Source organism: Buteo buteo, chromosome 21, assembly GCF_964188355.1.
Source record: "Buteo buteo chromosome 21, bButBut1.hap1.1, whole genome shotgun sequence".
NCBI lineage: Eukaryota > Metazoa > Chordata > Aves > Accipitriformes > Accipitridae > Buteo > Buteo buteo.
Window position 1 is genome coordinate 14,288,603 of NC_134191.1, and position 24,436 is coordinate 14,313,038.

Here is a 24,436-nt window from a genome sequence, read left to right on the forward strand (position 1 = left end):
TTTTTGTTGTTTTGTTTGGTTTTTTTGGGTTTGTTTTTTTTTTTTTTTTTTTAATTTTCAGGGATTTGGGGCCATTTTTGGTTTGTTTCTTTTTCTCACACAAGCTTCCTGGTTTTGGTTAGAAAAAAAAAAAAGCATAATTTTTTTTTTTAAAATAAGGGTGATTAATTCTTGTCTATGAGGGTTGCATGAAGTTAATATTGGCAAGATGTTTTGAAGATTCATGTATGGGAAGAGAGATGGGCAAAGAAATTCTTACGTCAGACTTAAATGGGGTGGGGGAGAAAGAAAAGTTAACATTTAGACATAGTTTTGTGGTTATGCTGTGACTCACAAGAAAGACTTAGGCCATCTGACATGTACATTACAAACAGTTGTAAAAACATACCACTAGATATCCACAATGTGTAGTGGGCTGAGTTAATGTTATTTTGAATCCATAATGTTAAAGTCTTCTGGCACAGTGAGTGTAACTCCACAAATCAAACATTGTATTATTGCTTTTTGTTTTACATTACATTGTTGTCCCTGATGGACAAAGTCCTTTCTGATCAGCTCAGAAGTGAAGTTTTAATCGTGCCTTTCATTTGTTCAGTGTCATCTAGCTACGCTGACACCAACCAGGGCTTTTTGAGTCAGGATTTAGATACACTTTGACAAAGAGAGTACATTGATGTGATTAAGACTTTTATAATTATGCACAGTGCTTTACAATATGCATGCTTGTTTTCTTGCTGTTTTCTTGTATATGGAAAATCAAATTTGCAGATGGTTAGATTTATGTTTAACTGTGATTTTATTTTTAAATTTTCCTTACTATTGCTCCAAATCTCAAATTGTCTGGTGATAATTTTCCCTGACATGAACTCTTGCATAAGTATAGTTTTGAACCTATTGGCTCTATACCTATATCTGAGCATGACCATGTAGAAATGAGTCTTGTATCTTCCTAATGTTTCATATACTGTTAAAATTTCTTGGAAATCTTTGTTCAGAATTTGAATTCATGTGTTTTGTTTACAGTTTTTGAAAGTAATGGCTTTTGTAATGGATTCCTTAGCTTCAGTCTCAGATTTGAAAGACACAAATGTTTAATAGCTTTAAAAGAAGCTTTTTAGAAACTAAGGTATCTGTGGTATGCGTGATGTGTAAGAGGGTTTCTTATATTTTCATTTCGGGAAATTTCTTCTTTTACTACAAAGCTTTTTTCACACCTTTGTGATAAAGAGTGAGCTTTAGGGTCTGGTTCAGATTCTGATTAAGCTTAGCTTTATTACAGCTAAGACTTCATTCTGTGTTTAAATCCACTTGCAAAAATAATTGAGTCCATCTTTTGTTTCTTACCTGTGTTTGTAAGTAAAATATTAAGACTTCGGTAGGTTGATACAGAAGCTATGAATGGCATGTTAAAAAAAAAAAAAAAATCTTCCCTATACATAGCAATTCTAACAAGTGGGATTTGGTTTGAGAGGCTGACCACGTCTCCTATACTGGTAATAAGAGAAAAGTACTTTTCAGAGTGCACAGTGATGGCACAGGAAGTCTTTGAAAGTTGAGTGTGCGTGGGTTTTTGGGCTGTGTGTGGGTTGTTAGATTTTTCTAATACAGGTACTGAAAGTTAGAGTCATGAAGGAAAACAGATTGCCAGAGATGCTGATTATCCCATTTACCGCTCAAATAATTTGCTGCCACGAGAGCTCAGTGTTAATGTAAATTAGGCTGCTTTTATTTAATGATGGATTCAGTTGTTCAACTGTAAAAAATGGCCCGTGAAGTACTGTAACTTTTTTATTTTGGGGTGCTATATTTAAAGAGCATATTAGACACATTTCTCGTGCAGTTTTTTGTGTGGAAATTCTATCTAGTTTGAGTTTGTAGCTCTCTGATAATGATCAGAATTCTGCAATAATGAAAAATAAATCAGAGCTGGAACAGGCAAATATTGTGGCTTTTGAACCTTTCAGAGTAATTTTTTTATCATGGTTTTTATTCATAAATGCAACGAGCTTTAGTTTCTGTGAAGTAGATATCTCCGGTGAAAATGGGAGAAGCTGGAATTAGCACAGGCAGGTGTTGAGCAAGTGTCTCCAATGAGCTCTCACAAGGGTTATGTTATAGATCTCCGCTTTTTATTAGTCTGCTCAGAATCTCACTCCTGAGATTTGGAGTTAATTGGTGGGCAATTCTGTGACATAAACATCCAGATGTATACCTGTTGCTTAAATCTGATTCCAGCCAGTCTTCCAAGTAAGATTTGTTTACCCCTTGTACATCCCAGGCTCACTCAAGTACCTTCTTCTCAGAGCTAGTATATTGTTGCTTCAAGCTAATTTTAACTGACAAAATTACTAGACCATACACTTGGGGTATTTAGTTATAACTTTTGAACCACACTTTCAAAAATGTAGAGGACTTAAGTGTTCCAGAAGCATGAATGTTTTCAGCCTCATCAATTATTTTTAATATTAAAAGTCAGCAGATGGAGCCAAAGGCTTGTAGAAAAATTACTTGTGCTGAATATATATTAAACCATAAAGCCCACTAAGTTTAACTAATGATGTTTCTACTGAAATTTATAACAGCAAAGCTATTTATTTGTTGCTAAACCTCATACTAGCATTGCTTTTTCATTCCCTTGCCTGTGTGCAGAGTTGAGAGCTCACCCCTTCATATACTGGGGAGTCTTAACAAGACTAAAAAAGAGTGAAGTCTGAGTGAGAACCTGATTTTCTCTGTAGATTTACATCTGCGGAAGGTTTTCTGCAGCATTGTTCACTACTTTATCGGAACAAATGGTGTTATATTTTGTCAGTATTTTTACTTCTCCTATGAGCATAGTAATTGGAATCCACTGTTGAGGGTTAGGTTGGAATTCATTACAACCTCATTTTCATTATTGCACAGTTGGTAGGGTACTGGGGTTTCATGTTTTTCTTCTGAAGCAACTGAAATAAGCCTTTGCCTTAGATACCATGTCAGACTTGATATTCTAATAGGCTAACCCTATGCTTTTGTTAATATTTAACATTCTTTTGGGATTTTAAATAATATCTTTAGAAAAATAAGGGGGTGGAATGTTTTCCAAACAGTGTGCAATTTATCCGACTTTAATAAAATAAAAAAACCAAAGGCCGTAAGTGGTACCTATGTTCTGCAGGAAAAGGGAGAAAAAACTGTCATAGTTATAAAATATGATATCCAAAGGGGATGCAAGAAATGATGATGCTGACTGAACAGAGAATATTCCAGTGGTACAGTATTGGTTTGCCTTTTAGTAAAGACAGGAAAATGAATGTGTTAAGTTACTAATGGTAGTCATTTTGTCTTAACTATTAAACTTCATTTTAAAAATTCTTCCTCTTCTAAATCTAATCTTCTGAAGGATTATGAAATGTGCATATGTTACACATAGAATATAGAGTAAGTGGTATATAAATGTGTGCTTAAGTATTGCATGTATTCTGTGCTGCTGCCCCGCCCCCCCCCTCCAATTTTTGTTTTACTGATTCTTGAAGCTTGGTCTCTTTAGTTTGGAGCAAGCATCTACTTGGAGTGACTTTGGAAACTTGGCTTACTGGCCAAGTGAAAAGCTTTTCTTATTTTTCTGTTTATCTTTGGCCTATCTGTGTTTAAATTATCTTTCCCCCACTCCTCCTCTTGAAAGACAGCGATAAAACTTCAACCAGTTGTACCAGCTTGCTGACTTAATTTCCTCTAATTAACATTGACTGTAGTAGCAAGAGTTTCTAACGTTGACATTTTTCTTTTGAATGATATGATCGGTTCTTAGTTTCAGATTCACTCCTGACTTACTGTATGCTTTTCTAGTTAGACATTTTTCTTCCTAAAAAAAGGTACCCAGTCACTTCCAATAAGATTATATTTTCTTTTCAAGTCATTCAAATTGTACCAAAACCCTCATAAAATACAGGAATGGAGGGTGCATCCCGAATTATATTAGTCCAGTCTCCTAAAATTGCAAGTAACCAAATCTTGCAGTCTCACTGTGATGAGTATCTTCTATATTTATATTTACCGTAGAAGAATATTAACTCATCTTTTAGAATAAAAAGGACATAAACTTGTAACGTAGGAAGGCACAGTTCTTTTTGCTGTATTTAAGAGATTTCTGGATATCCAGTCCCAGTTCAGCATCGATTTGCACCAAGATAAATGCTGATATCCTCTGTGTAACATTGCCCTTAAAGATGAGAGCAAATGCTGTTTTGATTTTTGAGAGAAGAATGTTTTGGCTAATGAAGAACAGTTGGTAGATGTGGTGGCTGGTGCAGTGGGGTCTTATTTGCAGAGACCCTGTGCAAAAAGTAGCGATAACTTCCTGGTGTTACAGTGGCGCGCATTTTCAATTGCAAGTTGTTGCCTTTGTCTCCTTTTAAAATGCTCTTCTGATACTAGGTATCTCTCCTAGATTTTAGTAAGGAGCAAACTTAACTGGGGGCGCTTTAATTTTGTACATTTTTTTTTTCTAGAGATGTCTACCTCCATAGTGTGTGTGGGTTGTCCTTGGGCATTTCTTAATCATGCATACAACTACAGCATATAATGTATCAAGAGAGAAAGTCATGATGCATTTTTGCACTATTGAGGAACTACATAATCCCCCAATGTTTTGGGGAAATGGCAGCTGTGAGAGCTAGCGACTACAGTGAAGAATCTGCAAATGAGGAAACCTGGTCATGAAGAAGTACTTCTAAAAATATTTGATGGAACTTTTAAAACTATGCTGGCAAAAAAACCCCCAACCCTCAAATAATATAGTGAAAAAGGAAAAAATTTTGCATTGGTAGATGGGCTAGATAAGCTTCCTTTGGACTGGATCCAGTTATCTCAAAAAATTTCTTGTGGCCTGCACACTTTGGATTATGTGTAATTTCAAATTCAATTTAAAAAGAAAAGGTTCTAGCTTTCAAGACTGTGAGGGAGTAGCAGTTGCAGATTTCCAGTTCTGACTGCAGACAGAGCAGAGGCATGTGAAATCTTCTTCTGGTCTTGAAATGTTAATTTTGAAGCCTAATTGTGGTACTTTGAAATGTCATTGTCCATTTCAGTGAAGGTCGTCTCAGCAGGTGTGACTTGGTGTGCAACAGCCATGAGACCCAAAGGATAGGAAGTGGAAGATTCTGCAAGGAAAGAAATCTATCAGAAGAGCAGTTATACGTAGATAGGAAAAAAGAGAGAAACAAAAGGCAAGAAAAGCTGGTTTTGGTGCTGCATTCAAAGATCATTCTTTGCTATCTGAAATACCTTTACATGCCAGCGTTAACAGTCCAGTCTTCTTTCATAGGCTTCAGGTTGCCCTCTTTACTTTTACGAAGCTTCTGTTGTTGGTGATCTGCTGTCAGGTATTTTTGTGTGATGTCTCTAGTGCTGTCTCATCTGTTACCCCTGCATGTTGCAACCTCAGTGAGCCTTATGTTTAAGGTCCCTTCCTGGGGACCACATTTAGCTTCCTTTTAAAAAGACCCATAATGGATTAAAACCATTTATAAATTGACAGCTGTTTTCCATCTCTTCCTCCTGACCAATTACCATTTTCCTTATTGTTGATATATAAACTTTCAGAGCAGATCTTTCTCAAATTTTTTGGAAAATATTCTGACAGAGTGAATCCTAAAACAAATCAATAAATAAAAGCACCAACAGAAGCAAAATTGCATTTTGTTCATAGTTTATCCTGAATACTTTGGTAAATATCGCATTAGCTAAGAGAATCCTGGTGAGCATTTGCTGTGCCTCAGTGGTACCTGCACACATCTGCATGATGGGCTTGTTCCCTTCCCCAAGTTGTGGTAAGTTTCCCATGTTGCTGTTACAGGTGTCTGTGATACTTGATACTGGAAAAAGAGATAGCTTGTTTTAAATCAGAAATGAATTTGCACAGGTACTCAAAAATTCTGAAATAAGTTGGTGATAGTTGTAATTTCTTTGGATCTTGATGAAGGCTTAAAAAAATCACGTCAGTAGGACTGCCACTAAAAAGGGTGTGTGTGTAAAAAGTTGAAATATTTAGTCACCTCATGACAGCTGAGCGGTTTTGGCAAATAGAAAGTGTGTTTAGAAGATAGTAGTTTGGAGCTCTATCGTTTGAATACAGCTCCTGGCTGTCATTGTCAGAATATATTAGGTATGCTTGCAGCATGTATTGGGAATTATTTCTTTTATAATCAAACCTAGGTTTTTTTGAAATTGGACAACTCTTTCATAGCAAGTTAACAAATCCTTGAGAGGCAAAGAAGTCATAACTATATGTCTATTGTAAATGCTTGTTGTATCAGAGGTGAGGGACCCTTTTCATGAGTTAATCAAAAAGACCTATGCAAACAAGCAAGAGGATTTTTTTTCCTCAGTCAGTCACTACAGTTACAGAGCCTGACATTGTTAGGTGAACCTTCATGATCTCATAGGCTACTGCATACTCTTGTGCGCCAGACCCCTCTTAATAAAAATGTGGGGCACTGGATACACAAATTCATAGCAGCTGTCACAGCTGGGCTCTAGTGAAGTTTGGTCAAGACCCTTTGAACTTTTTATTTCACACTAATCCCATTTAGTGTGATCAATATATGGACCTCCAGCTCCTAGGTCTGTTAATTAGGTGTCAAGTGTTGGGTTGGCCGGTGTCAGGCTGTAAAATACAAACACAGGAGAGACTATCAGTAGGGAAGTGAAGTGTTTATTGTCTGAATGCGTAAGAGCCATTGGTTCTGAAAAGTTGCTTTCCTAGTCTGAGATGTCCTTAGGGATCTTGAGAGTTTTTTGTTTCTCTCGGTAAGGTAAATGTATGTTAAGTAAGCATTTTACCAAAAATATTGGTGCAGTTGGGGGCTGCAGAGTAATGTAAAAGATCCAATTCTATGAGTAATTTGATGTTGGAATAGCTGTCTGCTTACCTCCCTCCCCTCCATTTCCCTGTTAATAAAAATGCATAATAACTGCTCTGATAACTATTTACATTGGTTTTTTTAAGATGGGAGTCCGTTTTTGGTTTGCATATGTACATCTAAAATGAAGCTTCTCTTCAGACTTTATCAATATTTATTTTAACTTGGGCTTTGTAGCATTCAAGGAATAGACAGGATAACTTAGGTCTTCATTTCCCCATCTCAAAGAATCTCAGGAGTTTTTTGAACTCCCCCATCTTTAGCTCTCTATGATTCAGGGAAGGGTAAATATGTAGAATGATATTTCAGCTTTCATACATTTTTGGGTTCCTTTATTTCAGTCTTCCAGTGACAGAAGGGACTGGGGAGTTGTAAGTAGTTTGTTTCATCTCCTTTGAAGAAAACCTTAAATTTATAATCCTGGATCAGACCTTTCCTATAACTCACGCAACTCATCCTGTTAACTGTTTTAATATATGGCACCGCTATTTCATTAAACAACATCCAGGAATAATTAGTTCAGCAACGATGCCTCAGAACAAAAGCCCTTGATTTCGTTTAACTTTATAAGTTGGTCTCTTTTGATCTGCAAGAACACATCTGGGGCCTTTAAGAAAGCAGAAAGAAAAATATTAAATGTTTAGTAAGGCCGTTGGTGAAGGTTTCAAAGCACAGTAACCCTTTGGTACCAGGATGTAGCTCAGAGGCAAAAAAGTGTGAATTTCTTATAAGATATCACATGGCACCTCTATATGGCAAATGCTGGTTTTGCTAGCTGATGACCGCTATATTTTGGCTTTATTTCCAGTTTCATAAGATGCAGTCTCTTCGTTCTTTCCCACTCAATTTTTCTGCCCTTTTGTCCCCTTTCTTCTCCCACCTGCATGTGAATGGATTAATCAGAATCATTACTGTAAACCTGACTTTTTTTTTGTACCATGTATCTGTGCATTAGAATTTGGTTTTGCTATATCAAACTTTGCACCGTACTGCTTTGTTCCTTTAACAGCTTAGTATTATTTGCTGAGGTGGTAGGGATAAATCCATTTGTTCTTTACCCTAGGCTTAACTGCTTAGATTTTGAAAATATCATACAATGCAGAGGATATAAGTTTACTCATCTAATCTTAATCACTGTTACTGACTCGTATTAGAAATTGCTTATCAGTTGAACTCTTTTAATATTTGCCACTAAAATAATCTTACCTCAAGGAAGAGCTATAAAGATTTTGTATACCAATTGTTCATTTCATAAACTAAAAAGAAGTATTGCAAAAAATACTTGTCTGATAGTAATTTATTCCTTTTTCTTTTCTTCTCCTCTCATAGCAGAGGTAGCCTTTGTTTTGACTGTAATTAGTGTACGGAATTCATTAGTAGTACCATATCATTTGATTTGTACTAATGTGCATACCTATGTTTGCTTGTTTGCTGCATTGCACTGTAGTGGTGTTGTGTTTATATTCCAAGTATTTCCTAGAAAAATGTACAAATAATCACGATTAGTGTTAATATTTGCTACAGCTAATGAAGCCTACCAGATCTCTCTGTAATTATTCATCACCTTTGTTTCATTTTGTATAAATCATGGCTTCTATTAACAAGCTTACTTTAGAGAAGGGACAGGAGAGTTTTGTTCGCAAGAAAGAAATCAGCAAAAAAAAACTTTGTTCTTATTTTTTCCCCTTGACCTGTCAAAATAAAAGTGAAAAGAGCTGAAAATATTATGTTTCATTACAGGTTTTATTTTTAAATGCAGCTTTATGTTCACTCTGTGTTTGTTTTCCTTAGTGAGCCTTTAACTCCAAGGTTGTGACCCAATAATGACCTCCTCTTTCCACTCTCAATTGCTTTTGACCTACTCCATTAAGTAAAAAGAAATAACCTAACAGAAGGGTAACCAGATCACTGCTACCACACCAAGGAAACAGGCAAGCTTTGGGATGCTCTTCTTTAATCTCTCTATCCACAGAGCCTTCGTTTTAATTTGCAAAATTGAACCCAGATCGAGAGCAGTAAAGCCTGAATACGGTAAATATTCATGCCTCAGTGATCTAGAGTGGCTCCATTACATTTCAGAGATTGGGAGAATTACCTTTTGGATTATGTATATTCATGGGCTGATTTTTATTTGAGATATAATATTACTCACATTGGGCTACATGTCACACATTCTACCAAAACCAGTCTTCTCACAAAGCTCCAAATGTTCCTTACATGTAAAAGTTTTACTTCTTTACCCTATAGTTTCCTCCCTTTTATGCTTTTCAAAGACTGGTAGTAAACAAATTTCTTTTAAAGAAGAAGAAAAAAATCCCAGTAGAAGTTCTTCTATAAAACCTTCAACCCTGTGTTTACTGTGATATATTCTTTTGCATGTGACTTTGAAGTCTTCAGATAAAAGTATTATTATTGTTCTAAACCTAAATCTATTTGGAAAAAAAGAATTCAATTCATTCTGTTGGAAGAAGAAAATTCCAGGCAGCCTTTCTTTAACCTATCATTTTGCATTGGTTTTGACTTCTTCTGGGATTTTTTTTCCTTTGTAAAATGTTTTATTGAAATATTTTTTGATAAGTTGCAGAAATTTTAATTGGTATGTAAACGTTAAGCTTATTCTATGCCATAGTTTTACTATGGGTCTGACACTCTCTGCCTAGACACTTGCTGGCTAAGCTTATTGGCATTATATTATGCTTTTAAAATGTGTACTTTGTCATCTGTAGTGATAGATGGCATAAGCAGTACCACTTAATTTAAGAATGCTTGACATCTTAAGATTCCTTTTTTGGTTACAAAAAACCTACCAGATATTTTAATCATTTGGAGGTGAAAGGATATACAGTAGGTGTCTGGCTTCTGCTTCCTTCCACACATCCTTGGAGTGTGGGGATCTCTTACCTACCTACAGCCTCAAGTGTTCAACGTGTATAGCTGTTATGTTCTTTTGGCCAGAGGGGGATGTGGTCTTCCCTTATGTGAATAGATTCACCCAAACCTAGAAGAGACAAAGTAGAGAGAAAATAAAGGTGCAGTGGGGCTTGGTGCTCTTGGTGTTCCCCTTGTGAATCCCAGGTAGAGGAGGAGATGTAATGGGTGGCAGCTGAAGAGCATAGTGAGAACATGTAATTACTGGGAAACATTGCAAGGGCAAATCATGCTTGACCAGTCTGATTGCCTTCTGTGCCAAAATGTAGAGACAGGAAGGGTCACGACTTCAGTAAGGCTTGGGTAACATCTCTCACAGCATTCTCATGTGGAAGCTGGGGAGGTATGGGTTGGATTTGGGCATTTTGGTGTGAGTTGAAAATTGGTCGAAGTGGTTAAGGCTATTGGAAGCTGTGCTGTGAATGAAGAGAATTGCTATGAAATGATAAATATTCTGAAAAATCAGCCTTTTGCTTTCAAAAACTGGACAGTGGGTTTTTCTTGAGAATTTGGATTGTGACAAATGATGCAGTTGAGTTTCCTATGTGCAGTGAGGCATAATGCCATGTTATATCACAAGGGTGACAAGATTACTGAAGTTTACCAAATAAATACTCCAGTAAGATAGTGTATATGCAATACAGTGTGAATTTGATGGTTTACAGTAAATAATGAATTCAGGGCAGTTCAGTAACTATAAATAGATGATAGTTCTCTTATTCGGTGAGCTTTGTCCAGCCTGTGCATGGGATGGATTAGGTTTGGTTGAAAAAATTTGAGATTATATACTTAAAGGCTACAGGAGAATGTGTAGGCACAGAAGATCACTTAACTTTATGTGCAAAATCTTAATCTTAACACTTGCTAATTTTTGATTTGTGGTTATGTGCATGAATATAGCATACATGTAATTTAAATTAAAATTACAGTATTAAAGCAGAGCAGCATGGGAGCAAGATCATTGACCTGCTTCTTTATTTACTGGGTGTATAGCCATATTTTAGATGCTGTGAAAGGAAATAAGCTAAAGGGATTTTAGCATCCCCCTTTATATTGCTTTATTCCAGTGTGGCAGTGCAGGCTTTTCAGGCTATGGTGTTATTTCATCAGGAGGAGGAGTATATTAAAAAAAAAAATATCCGATAGCATGTCATAAGCACCACAGTGGTCATATGGTGAATGCCCTTATAAACTTCATTTTAAAAAATTAAGTTAAAAGAATCATTCTATGTGAAATAGTTTTTCTTCCAGGTGCTATATTTCTTTCCCATCTGCAGGCAAAGTGAGGCCATGGATAAATAATAGATTCTAGAAATATTCAAGATCTTTTAGAAAATGGTTACTAAGCCACATGATCTTGGTGGCACCCACAGACTTAGAATTATTTCAGATTCTTTGAGGCTTCTACTCTTCGTAGTTGGTCTTAGCTGCCGTTGTGATGGTGACTTAGAAAAGATGGCTTTCCACAACCTGAGCAGTGGGCAAAGTTTGCATTGTGTGATTGCTGTTCAACAATGTACTATTGACAGCTTCTGTTTTATCTCAATTTTACGCCGTTTCTGAAATCCTGGTTGAAGATTTGGAACTAATGTTTCTCAATGTTCATTGAGATAGGACGTGAACCACAAAAGCATCTCAGTTAATTAAGAAAGTGTTCTATATCTTAATTTTTAAAATAAAAGTTTTGGGTTTTTTTTTTGTGGATGGAGTAGGGCAGAGGCCTTGACTCGTGATTTCTGAATGCTCATTGTTGCTGTCTTGTGCTTCATGGCCTAGGTGTCCTTTTGACGCTTTCAAACAGGAATGGTTTGCTGCCTTTGCAAAACACACTACTGCCTACTCATCATAGGACTCAGCTTTGCTTGTAAATGGTTGTCCCTCATAAAGCAAAGAATTCGGCATTGTTCACATTTAGAAGAGAATTTATGAAAAGATCTGCTTACATGTAAGAGCAGTCTTAGGTCTGAATTAGAGCTTTGCTTAGTTTCAGTGTATGTGCTTAGACAAGTGTTGGCTGAAAACTAAAAATTGAGGTAGCCTTTCAGACAAGCAGGCTGCATTTTTTTGACAGTGCAGTTTGATATACTCTGACCACCAAGAGATGATACTGGAAGCAGGAAGATGAGATGCCTTATTCTTTATTTGGATTTGTAGTAGAGCAGTAGGGAGGAAGGCAGTCCTCGCTTTCAAAAGCAGCAGATATGGGATGCATTTTGGTCATGTAGTTGTGCCTTAGTTTGCTGCTCCTCCTTAGCTGTAAGGAGGCACTTCTACTGGCTGATATTAAGGTGGTGTTTCTTGTATTTGGCGCTTGGCTGCAATGTGTGGTCAGTTTATGCCTCTCAAGGTAGGTTGGTTTGGGGTTTGTTTTTTTTTTTCTTGTTTGGTTGCTGATTCAGGCAGGCTTGCTCTTGGTGTATTTCTAAACCTCAGGGCTGAAACAGTGCTTTCTTCATTTATCAGTTCCTCTTCCTTCTTGGATGTAAGTTTAAAGATGCAGGTCTTAGCAGCTGGGCTTGTAGATGTGGTCGTTATTTTCAACTTGTTGAGTCCTCTGCATTTGCAGTGAGGTCTCTTTTTGTAATACATATGTAATACTCCTTTTATAAATACTGCATTTATAATCAGTATTTTCTCTAATAGATTGCTGAGACTAATTATTTTAACTTTGCAGTTTCTCATCAGTATTACAGGGAAATATGGTTGTATTGGGAGGCAGCAGGATGGCTAGGTTCTTATCTAAAGAAGCTATGAGCAATGGCATATGGTTGATAACTTAATGGAAGTTGGATAAATAAAGGAAAAGAAACTCTGACATATCGGGGGGAAAAAGTCATTAGTGGACTTTTCTGTATCCTGTTTTCTATTAGTCTGTACTAAACTGCTTTGAAAATCCTAGTGGGCTTTTCCTTTGGTCTTCAAATAATGGGTTCTCTTCTTATATTGAATACATTTGTTTATCTCAAGGGCTGAACTGTTTGGGTGCTTTGATTTCTGTTTTGCATTTTTTTTAATCTACATTTGAACACACAAACTTCTTTCTCACCCTTTTTATAGACCTTTACATAATGCTTCAGGAACATTAATGTGATTATACAAATAAAATTTTAAAAGTGAAGCAAATCCCTTTGCAAATGATGTAAGATTTCAACACATGGTTCTTGATTTATATGATGAGATATAATCAATTCCCTTGTGCCATTATTAGAAAATAAAATGTGAGTTAATTTCTTAGTGAAGTTTGTGGCAAGTTTTATAATGGTGTCTAATTTTCCATGCTTACCTACGTTGTTTGCATGCAGTAAAGTCTGTCTCTTTTAAAGTTGCACTCAACATTGTTCACTTGCTTTCTGTGTCTAAATGCCCAGAAGAAGAGTAAAATATGTCTCTAGTGAATTGCTAAAATGGGCCTTGCGCTATTTTCATTGGACAAGATGAAACAGAAGTTGTTTTACAGACAGCATTTTGAGGACAAAACCTGAATGCTCAAAAGAAATGCCGAAGATACTGGTCATAGCTGGTCTTGGTTACGAATTCCTATTGCTCAGGACAGAATGCTCTGAAGTATTTAATGTCATTCTGGTGGTAAATGGGTGGATCCAGCCCCAACTCCAAATCCCTGCCTGAAATTTCTATTGCTGTAAAGCTAAAGAAAATATGTGAAAGTTCAGAACTGCGCTATAACTTGTGGGGAACCCTGACATAGGGAAACCAGATACACAGAAGGGAAACAAATCTAGTACTGAGGGCCAGTTGCATCCTTTTCAGTGCTTCCAGGTTTGTATTTTAAAGACCAGACAAAACAAAGATGAATTTTAGTTATGTAGTTCGGTCTCTTGAAGAGGAATGCTACATTTGGAGTATTTTAAACCATGGACGAATGTCTCTGTCAGTTGGGGTCACAGTGAAATGGAATGAAATGCTGTACTGATGTTCATGGTCTGCTCAGAAAACAGGAAGCTAGTGATTTAAAGCTACTCTGGCTCTTGTTATTTGATCCAGTGGGTGCAGATCAACTCACTTGATTCACTTCTCTGCTGGTTCCACATCTGACCTTTGAAGGAGATGCAATTCCAACTCTGTTCTTGTGTGTTCTAATCCACCCCCCCCATCACCAGAGTGCACTCTAGCATTGTTCTGGTCAGATTCTAATTCCTACATACATTATGCTCTTGGAACAGAGTGTATTGTCAGTTAGGGTACTGTGCTGTATATTCCTTTTACAGTTGATTCTGGTACTGTAGAACTTTCTGATTCTGAGAACATGTAGAAGAAAAGGAACAGACTTGAATGTGTTCCTCCCATTTACTTTTCTTCTGTCCTCTGATACGTCTATGGGAATTTTAGATACAAGAATAGATACCATGAATATAAGGGGAAAAACCATTTACATTTAGAACAAATATAGATGGGCTGATTAAATCTTCTGCAAGGTACTGGATAGGTCAGCATGAAGTGCTGATTTTCAGTAGGTTGAGTAATGCAGTATCTTTCCCTTTTACGTGTCTGAGGACAAGCAAACCTGTCTGAAAGCCAGACCCAGCTACAAAGAAATCAGGTGATTCTTAAAACTCTGGGTGAGCACAGCCAGGAACTGGGGGGCTTGCCTCCCATGAGAGAGTTGGGGGCAGCACAGATAATCTTCTTTGGTTGGTGGAGGAAAACTTACCTTTACATGATTCTGCAGACTTTCAGTGGTTTTTCTTAATTAGGATACTGTTTCCTGAAAGAGCAGCCTGAGAGAGCATTAGTTTAGGATCCAAAACTTTTCCTGAACTTGCACTGGAGACTGTGAGGACCATAAGCGAATGTATTAACGGGAGCCTCACTCAACACTGGAAAATGCTCGTGTATTGATACTCCACTGCCAAGTTTCTCCTACGTGTAGGAATTGCGGCAAGCTTTTTGTTATGGAAAGTGACCTTTACAATTGTATACTCTTTTTAATGTTGTTTAACACTGAGAAATGTGGAAGAACACAGCTAGTATTCTGATACAAGCCAGCTCTGTATGCCATGGTTGAGGACTGCAAATCTCATTGAAGAAGTTTGTGACGTGAATGTTTTAGAAAAACTTGTTAATTCTCCTTCTGATTGTTATTTATGTGCATGTCAGATGCATCAAGCCTAATCATTTGATTGAATTTAAGGGGAGAGGGTAGGCATAACACTTTTAAGAAATGTTTCATAGATGCTTAATTAAAAGCTGTGTTCTGAGTATATGGACACAAGAATAGATATTTTTAAACATAATTTATTCTTTAATATTATGTGAATCTGTGAAAGATATTTCAGATGAATGCATGTAGACTATTTTAGAGACTGGTAAGTATTTTCTGTAATAATTTCACTCAACTGTTTAGGTGAGTAGTTTCTATTATAAATTGGAATATTAATAATAAAGAGAAAAATCTTAGTATTATGGCTCCGTTTAAGATAGAAAACTGCATAGATCTCTTGTGCATCTTTTAGTTCCAGTTTTGTGCTGAAGAGGGACGGTGCTGGAAGATTCCTTAGTTCTTGTCACTTGTTCACCCTGTCCATGGGTGTAGAAGATGAAAGATTACTGCTGATATCACATAAAAAATCACAGAAGTCTTCAAAATGGTTTGCCTGGCACTTTTCATGTGGCAATTTCAATCTTGTAGTGCTTGTTTATTTTTTTGGAACACATATATTTAGAAAACCACCTTTTTTTTTTTTTTTAAGTCCTTAAACATTACTTGTATCACCAGTGTTGCAGCTATCACAATGATTGAAACTGGAGAGGGAGGACTAGGTTATAGCAAATGAAAGAAGGAAGGGTTTGATTCAAGCCACCATACTTCCAACCTTCAAAAGTGTGACCTTGGAAGTGAATAGAAAGGTGGAGATAAATGCTAAATTGTTTCTCCCTAATTCATCTAGATAGGTAGTACTGTCTAGGAGGTTTGCCTAAAGGGATAATGGATATGTATTTGAGTACAAAAATGCTTGAAACTGAAATCCTAGTGAGTATTTAGAATGGCCTTTTAAGTCTGTTCTGACATTAGTTAAGATTATACCAAACTATTTTGGTACAGGCTTTTTAGTGAGGAGGAGTTCTCTTACATGAATACACCTCTTGATCTCCTTTGTCATAATATTCTGTGGATTCTCCAAGAATACAGAGGCATTGATGTGGCATTTGATCTGAAAAATGTTGCAATAATAACTTCTTACAATCTGAAAAAGGGCATTTCTTTTGGTTTTGGTTAGCAGCCAGATATCCAGGAAACACTAACAATATTTGTAGTGGTGAAGCTTATGGCCATTGTTATTTGTGTAGTTACGACTTCAAGGAGGAATACAGGATTTTTGTTGTTTTCTAGAAGCTATGTAGCTGCTAGACTTTTTCACGTTTTTATTCAGCTTTCTGTATATTGCCTGTGACCATTTTTTGCTGACTTACTTGGAGAGCTCTTTATATTCCAGTTACTGAAGATATTAGTTCAGCCAATAGACTTTTCATCTATACTCCTCTATTTTGATCTAAGTTTCTGCAATGTCTTCCCCTCTGAGTTTTTCTTCCTTTTTTTTCTACAGTCTTCTCTTAGTATTGCCTAGTTTGGTGATGTTGGGAATAGGCGTACAAAGATTTGTCTGAAGCCAAGTACTATGCCCTTCATATAAGGCAGCAGGCTTTGTAGAAAAGGAAAAGGTGAAAAACTTAGTTTTGTTTCCACTTATGTATTGCATCCAAGATGCAGAAGAAAAGCTGGTATTTTCAGTATTATCCTGTAAGTAAATAATTCTGTGATTAAAATTAATAAGGTTAACTTCTCTAGACTGTTCAGTCTCATCTAACCTAAATGATGGGCTTTAAGCTGTGTGACATACTGAGGATGAAGCCCGCATCTGCTGAGTCCAATCCTTTGGTTTGGGATTCTCTTCATCAGTGCTTGCGTATTTTGGTTTTATTTTCAGGAGTTAGAAGATAAATAAGGTGGGCCAGGATTCAAAGATGGGCTACTAAGGGATATGCAGTGGTTGGAGATTGATTTGAGAACAGTTCCAGCTGAGTAAGACAGATACTAATGGCTTGAATGCTGAGAATTGCACAGTAGCATTTAACGTGAACTTTTTGATAGCTGTAGAATTGGTACTAGGAAAAGGGAGAGAGAAGAAGAAATTATACTGAGAGTTGAGATCTGTTGTAACAATATTGTTGTTCTGTATGCATTCACAGTATAATCTGTTGTATATTGATAAAGACATACTAAAGAAATTATTTGTGGAACAGAGCATTTCCATGGAGACTTCAGTTCTTGGATCTGAATTTTGAGGTTTCAGCCTTTCAAAAATGTTGTGTGTAACTTTTCTTGGCTAAGGACTCTTGTTCAAGTACTTAATATTTATTTAGAAGATAAATATTTTTTTTATTGCTAAAAACATCATTTCAGTATTAAAAGCTGTCTAGTATAGAGATTGCAAGCAGAGTGGTTACCTATCCAAGCATCCAGCATTAGTATGGATGTATGTAACAGGTAGCAACATAAACATATTATCAGAAAAAACGTTTGGTTACATGGAAACGGGGGGTGGGATCTTACTAAAGGATGGTTTGCAGAACTGAAAGAAAAGCCAAAATAAAGCCTTGTTAAACTAAACTGATTTAATCTGACAAAGCTGAGCCTAGAGTGATCTCTAAAAGCTTATTTCATTCTTCCCTTCCCCTTGAGAACTCCTTGAAATAAGTAATACAATAGCAAGCTCATTAAGGTCAAACTTTTGTAGCATCTGGGAAGAGCTAAATAAATTTTAAGTGGTGGCCAGTGCTGCACTTTTCCTATGATAATATTAACAGGTGGGACCCCACATTTTTGTGACAGTAACACTAGCCATATATTTATGAACATTCAAATCTTTGCAAGAAACCTTTGAGGCCTTTTTTTAATATATGGAATGTCATAGACTAGGAGATGGTAGATTTTTGTATTACTAATTATTTTGCAATGGTGGTTTGCAATATTTCATTGTGCTAGGTGTTGTACAAATACAATATAAGGAAATGTTTTTTGTTCTGAATGTTTTACAGTTGAATTCAACCAAGTCAAAGAAGTGTATGAAATGATTTTCATAGAAGGGGTGGGAAAACAGTCACATAGGTGCATGGATGGGTATTGTAGTGCTACACCTTTGATGGTGCAGGTACTTAGGGGGAGTATGTTAAATAAGCTATTCCACGGTGTGGGTATATCTGTTGATTTGCAGAGAGTATGTAGGTACTGCAACACAGATGGTGCAAATATCAACGTAATTGTGGCAATGATGATCTTACAGTCTCATGAACAGAAGTAGAATAAGCTAGGAAGCTCAAACCTGTGGTAATTCTAAATGATGGGGTATGTTCTCTGTTCACTTTCAGCTTTTTGAACTGTGGACTATTCTAGAAGTTCAGTCCTCTTACAAGACAGCAGGATGTGATATGTGGCTTCGTGCTTGTGATGCACTCATGTACAATTAATTGCTGCTTTTTTTTTTCTTGGTCTTTCTTCAATAGGTGATAAAGAAAGTCAAGTCCATGCAGATGTTCCACACTCCTGTGACTTATGCTATGCAGGGTGACAGAGTGGGTATCTGTGTAACCCAGTTTGATCCCAAACTGCTAGAACGAGGCCTAATTTGCACCCCAGAATCACTTCACACCATCCATGCTGCAATAATTTCTCTGAAGAAAATCCAGTATTTTCGAGGAGCTCTTCAGACCAAGGCCAAGTTCCATATCACAGTTGGTCATGAAACAGTTATGGGAAGAGTGATGTTTTTCAGTCCAGCCCCTGCTGACTTCAATGAAGAAATTAAAGAAAATGTTTTTGACTTCGAAAAAGATTATCTTTATCAAGAGGAATATTTGTCAAAGGACTCAAATTCAGAGAACAAAGAAAATGACCAGGCAGGAGAAGTCCAGCTCCCAAAACAACAGTGGGCTTTACTAGAGTTTGAAAAACCAGTCACTTGTCCTAAATTGTGCCTTGTGATCGGCTCCAAGCTGGATACAGATATTCACGCAAATACCTGCAGGTTGGCATTCCATGGGGTACTGCTCCAAGGCATGGAAGACAAGAACTACACAGAGACTTTCCTTCCAAAGCTGAAAGTGTACAAACTGAAGCACAAAGAAGGACAAGTGGAAAGGGTAAGCTGCTGCTCTAATGCTATACATGGGAAGAGGAAATATTTGTTCTGTGTTAAGTACACATATTGGTGCGCTACAGAATTTTCACTGTTATGTTCCAGAGTCTTTATACACATTTTTCTTATGTTTGTATACGTAGTATATTACATCTTGTCTGCTTGCAAACAGTCAGAAATCACTGCTTAAAAGTGACTAGTTTATTCGTTCAGTGCAGTGTTGAGTAATTTGATGCTGTTTTTTCACTGATCCTTTTGATGTCTAGCCACTCTGTTCTTCCAGCAAACTTGCTTTGTTTGTGTACCTTCCTAAGTGGCTCATCTGTTCTCTTCCCAGTTGACAAAACTTCCAGCTTTCAATTGACATATTTTACACAGTTATTCTGCAGTACATTGAAAATTGTAGCAGAAAATAGAGATGTGCTTTCTGGAGGAGTTAGCATCTACAGTAAAAATGAATTGGGATTTTTTTTTACTATCCCTTAAGTATGGGTAGGTATACCATCTATAGTGGTTGGTATTATTTACATTGCTGTTGTAAGTTTGATCTTGGTGGTGGCTACCTTTCAGTAATCAGTGGAGAACCATTTGTTTATGCATCCCATAGTGGAATTTTTCATGATGAATGGTTTAGGTGGAGATGTGCAATATATAAATAAATTAATTGCTTACCCCTAACTGAGCAGAGCTGATGTAAAATTTAGCAAACGTTTACTTGATATGTTAGTGTGGTAGGTATTTTATTAACTTTTGGGTAAAGAACTATTTTTATTTTCCTAATCCAAAACCTGATTGTTTGAACAAAATGTTTAGTGTTGTTACCGCCTTTCAAAATTCCATAAAGCTGTGTTGAGTACTGCATGATATCTCTCCTTAGATCTCTCCTTATTTTATTGTAGGAGACTAAACACTTAGCATACCTTACCATGTTTTCAATTTATAATGCAGACTTCTTGAATACTTTTTTGTTTGTTTGCTTTAGTAATTTAATAGTAAAAAATAAACCAAGATCCCTGTCAGGGCATGATTTTGAATTAGTGAGGTTCTTTAAATGCCCCACTATATTAATTGATCAAATGGGCAATTTGTATGTCCTCTTTTTCTCTGAGGTTTCTATGTGGCTGGTTTAGATACTTTTAGAAAAAAAGAGTTTCTCCTTTGAATTTCCACTACTGTCTTTGGAGGCCATTCTTTTCAAAGGAACTACAGACCTGTGGTGTTTTGTTGGTTTTTTGGATGCCAATTTTGTCATTAGGAAGGTAGGTAGGAGGAAGATATCTGTAGCTTCCTGAAAATTTTGTCTCTGTTAATATGGGTTATATGGGACACCCAAAATCAGCAGTCACTCTTCAAAATTTTGGTAGCAGGTGTATTGTTTCCTTTGTTTGAAATGGCTGGCTACTTTTCTCTTTGGCTGATGGTGATGTTGAACTAGAACAACAGGTCCAAAGTATTCAGTCCTCTAAGCTGCAGAGAAGCTCTAGACCAAATGCATATGTCTGGATACCGGTTCTTCTGATGCTCTAGAGCTATCTTGAACTCATGAAACATTGCCTTTATCTTTGCTAAAAATTTACTTGCTTGTGCGTGGCCCATGCTGTTAATATCCAGAGAGACCTGGCTTACCAAGTCCTTTTGTTTCTCTGCAGCTGTAGGAATATAAATGAGAACAGAAGTTTGTGTGACCCATGGAGACACATGCTGCTTGTGTTTTGTTTAACTGAAATAAACTGGTCTCAGATGCTTTATTTTTGCTCCCAATTCATGGCACTAGTCTATGGGATTTGCAAACTAGCAGAGTACCAACTGTGTGAGTTGCCTGACTGGGTTAAGAGAGTTTGCTGTTAGCCTCGGTCATGCATTTTATTTGTTTTTATTTAATGTTATTTTCAAATCCTTTGCTAGTTTACGTATTCTGCTATTGATTTTACTGTGTAAATAATGGAATAATAGTAATCAAATTATGCATATTTTATTTTCTGATCCAGAAAATAACCAGTGAATGTGCGTTATTTAATATTTGACCAACAGAGTAATTTATTAGGCTGATATATTTGTGAACTGTTTTGATATCTTCCCTTGCTTTTTAAAATATAGAGCTGGAGGTTTTATTATTTTATCCTGTCTTCATCTGTCACACAGTGTGCACTATATATGGGCCTTGATCACTGTCTGTATGAATACTAATTGGCCCTGTAAATGAACAGTTGCCATCGAATAGTCCATCTGCAGGTTAGGTTTGTTCTCTGATTCTGCCTCCTGTGGTACTGTAGATAGTCAGAGTTGGCATTTTCTGTGATGGGTGCCAAGAGGATAGTGGAGCAAATTTCGTAAGAAACGCTTATGGTGTAAAGTCACAGGGGCACGCAGGGACTCGGGAGAGTTGGTGGGAAGAGGATTATGCCAGTTACAAAAGGCCTGCTGGGGAAGTTCCTACAGTGCTAGTCGAGGTAGCTACTATTAAGTTTGTGCTTTTGCAGAGCAGAGCGCAGCAGGAATAACTGGGTGGTACAGTGGTTTATTTTAGTACACAAAGTCGCTAGCTAATAGAAAATCTGAATTAGCTGGTCCCACCCTGCTGATGATGGATGGCTGGAGATTAGGATCGCTGAATTTAGGGTGTCTGTTCTTGGCACTGATACAGGAAAATTTCTTTCCCTGTTAAGCAAGGAAGCTCCCCCTCCTCACCTTCCCTGGGGAGGCATAAAATAATAATAATAATTAAAAAATACATGTTACCTTCATGAGAAGTGAACTGCTCCTCCAGAGAATACTGCTGGGGAAAATTAGCTTCATAGCTTCCTGAAAGGCTGGGAGAGAGGGAGGCAGGGGCATGCAATGTCCACCTTCCCGACTTCAGTACAGGGTGGAAACATGCTCCCATAACTGGGTTGTAGTGGAATTCAGTCGTGCCTATTTGTAAAACGTTGCTGCTAATCTGATGTGGGCTCTCCCAAGCCCCCCCTGCTTGCTGCTAGAATTAAAATAAATTCCCTGCAGTTTAACTACCAGTTTACCCAGGAGAAATCAGGCATTTATGGTTTGACTTTTTGTTCCTATTCTGATTAATTTCAGAGCACTGATGGAATAGTAAGAATTGTAAATTCATTAAGTTTCAGCATCATAGTACTTTTCTTTTGTTCCCCTTGTGCATGGTACTCTCCTGGATTTTAAGGTTTATTTCTTTAATAAAAGAACATTTATTCTGAAAGATTTTTTGGCTCCCTAAGAGCAAGTGTGACATTTTTGCTGTTTTACATAGAAATCAAATCCATGAACTGGGTAAACACTGTATTTTAAAGTAAAAAAATCAAACTAGCAAATGGTCTTGAACTAGTATGTTTTAGTGAAAAATCACGCCGAAGCTTCCTGATTTTTTCTTATCTGCTCAAGTGATGGTAAATGTTCTACAAAAAATTAAAGTACCCTTGCATTTCTCTTTGTACTGCTCACTGTTTCCATTTGGTATCTTGCCTCTTTAATGCCAAGACTGAGTCGAGCACTGGGAAAGAAAGCAAGCCTGACTACTGTTGTTCACCAGGATCTTTGAATTTACTTCTCTGCAGCATATCCTTGAACCTTTTTTTTTTCCATCTCCTTGCTTATTTACCTGGTGATTTTCTAATACCTTTTTATTTTTGGTATGTATTACTGTAGTATCTGAGAAATTTGGCTTTAAAACATTTATCATCTGGCTTTTTGGTTAAGTTAGTGTTGTCTGACGTGCTGCATAGTGCAGGAAACTTGCTTCTAACCATGCTGGGATTGCATCTTGGTCATGAAAAAGTTGCATGGTTCAAACTGCAGTTACGATTTTTATCTCATAACTGTTGTAGAAGTGTGTGAATGCTCCTGTTTTGCTTTAGACCAGATTTGTTTTGGGGTTAGAGTAAGTCTTTTAGTTTTAAGGAAAATCAAAATCTGCCATTCCCTTAGAAGTAAGAGGGCACCGGCAAAGGTTTGTATTTGCTTAACTTGATGATTTTTAAAATGATGTGAAATACTAGTCCAGTTTTCTCTTGCAGAGAGGACTTGAGAGAGGGGAGAAGTTCAGTGGAAGGAAGTTTCTGTCAAGAGCATCTTTCTGGCGTAGTTATGTGGAGGCAGAGACTGTTGCCCTCTGGACACTTCATTTTTGTAAAACCTTGGCTGCCTGACAAATGTAGTTTCGATAGGAAAAAGAGTGAGGCTGGTAATAAGTGGCTTGTACTGATAAAAAGGTAAAAGCAAGGCTGAGAGTGCTGTTGTGAACACCGGTGTTGCTTTAAGGAGTGTGATGTGGGAATCTTGGTGAAAAAAGGGGCAAATGAGATGCTCTGAAGAAAGTTTCTCCCTCTGAATCCGCATACAGTGGTGGCTGTGAATGTGGGTTTGCTAAACTGTAGCAAGTCAGCAGCCCCTGGAGTCAGAGACAAGCAATTTATGAAGATAAACAGCAACTGTTGTCCTTGGTCTTGTTGGCTTCTGGAGACAGTCTGCTCACCAGTCAGCTCTTCACAGTTCTGTGGGCAAAGACACTTGTATTAATCCTAATGTCATCTCTGAAATACCTTCCTCACTGAATTTTACCTCTACGCAGCATTGCAGATTAATTCTAGTCTGACTCATGAAGCAGTTACTCAGTTCCTGGGATAAATCCTTTATATTTGTCACATTATTTTCTCTTTTGCTTCCATGGACATAGAGGTCGAGTGCAGAGAGATTCAACCGAAAGGTGAACCGTAGAAATACATCATGCTTTCCTGCATGACTCAGATATTCTGCCAGTTTTGAAAGTGTTTGCAGAAGCAGGATTTATCTTAGGATGGTTGCCACAGGGTCCTATTGTCGAGGATGCTCGTAAATCAGTAGCTCTGTGGCAGAAACAAAAGGAGAAGGAAAACTCTCTGCCTTGCTCGGAATAGCGCAAGCTGTGCCTTCTGCACTTTCAAGCTTGTATAGTGAAAAATACATGCATGTCTCAGCTGCGATTGTTTCCTATTTTAAGCATAGCAGAATGTTTTCCTATGAAAATGGGCTTGTCCTTCCTAAAGATGCTTTCCCTGTGTTCCTCTGACATTAAGAATAATTCATTCTCTCTATGTATTTCAAAGTTTTTAATGTATTTTTCTCATTATTTGCCTTGCTCTTAGACTTTACTTATTTGATAGTAATAATGTTGCACTTGTTTCTTCAGCAGTTCCTTTCGTATGTCACAGCCATGGGAAGTCCTAGTTTTATTCATAGCCACTCGGTTCCCAAGTTTTGTGGGTTGCTGGACAGTGAGGTTTTTTTATTAAACTTGTTCTTGTGGGGACTGAGGCTGTCATGTAGCTAGCATGCTTCATTTCTGGAGGGTGGAAGAATCACTTATTGCTTAATAACAACTTGTTACTAATTGTTTGAATATTGGTGTGATCTAAGCGTCCCCAAGGAGAAGAGTATTGTTGCAGGAGGAATATGTGAAAGCAGGGT

General features: G+C 37.1%; 1 protein-coding gene across 5 annotated transcripts in view; it reads left to right on the plus strand.

Annotated features, from left to right (window-relative positions):
• The window catches only part of EEFSEC (eukaryotic elongation factor, selenocysteine-tRNA specific), a 128,644-nt gene that overhangs the window by 53,679 nt on the left and 50,529 nt on the right, over positions 1 to 24,436 (plus strand). For all 5 annotated transcript variants that reach the window (XM_075052607.1, XM_075052609.1, XM_075052611.1 and 2 more), the window contains one exon: positions 18,351 to 18,986. In XM_075052607.1, coding sequence (XP_074908708.1) covers positions 18,351 to 18,986 — 636 coding nt within the window. The remainder of the gene's footprint in view (positions 1 to 18,350; positions 18,987 to 24,436) is intronic.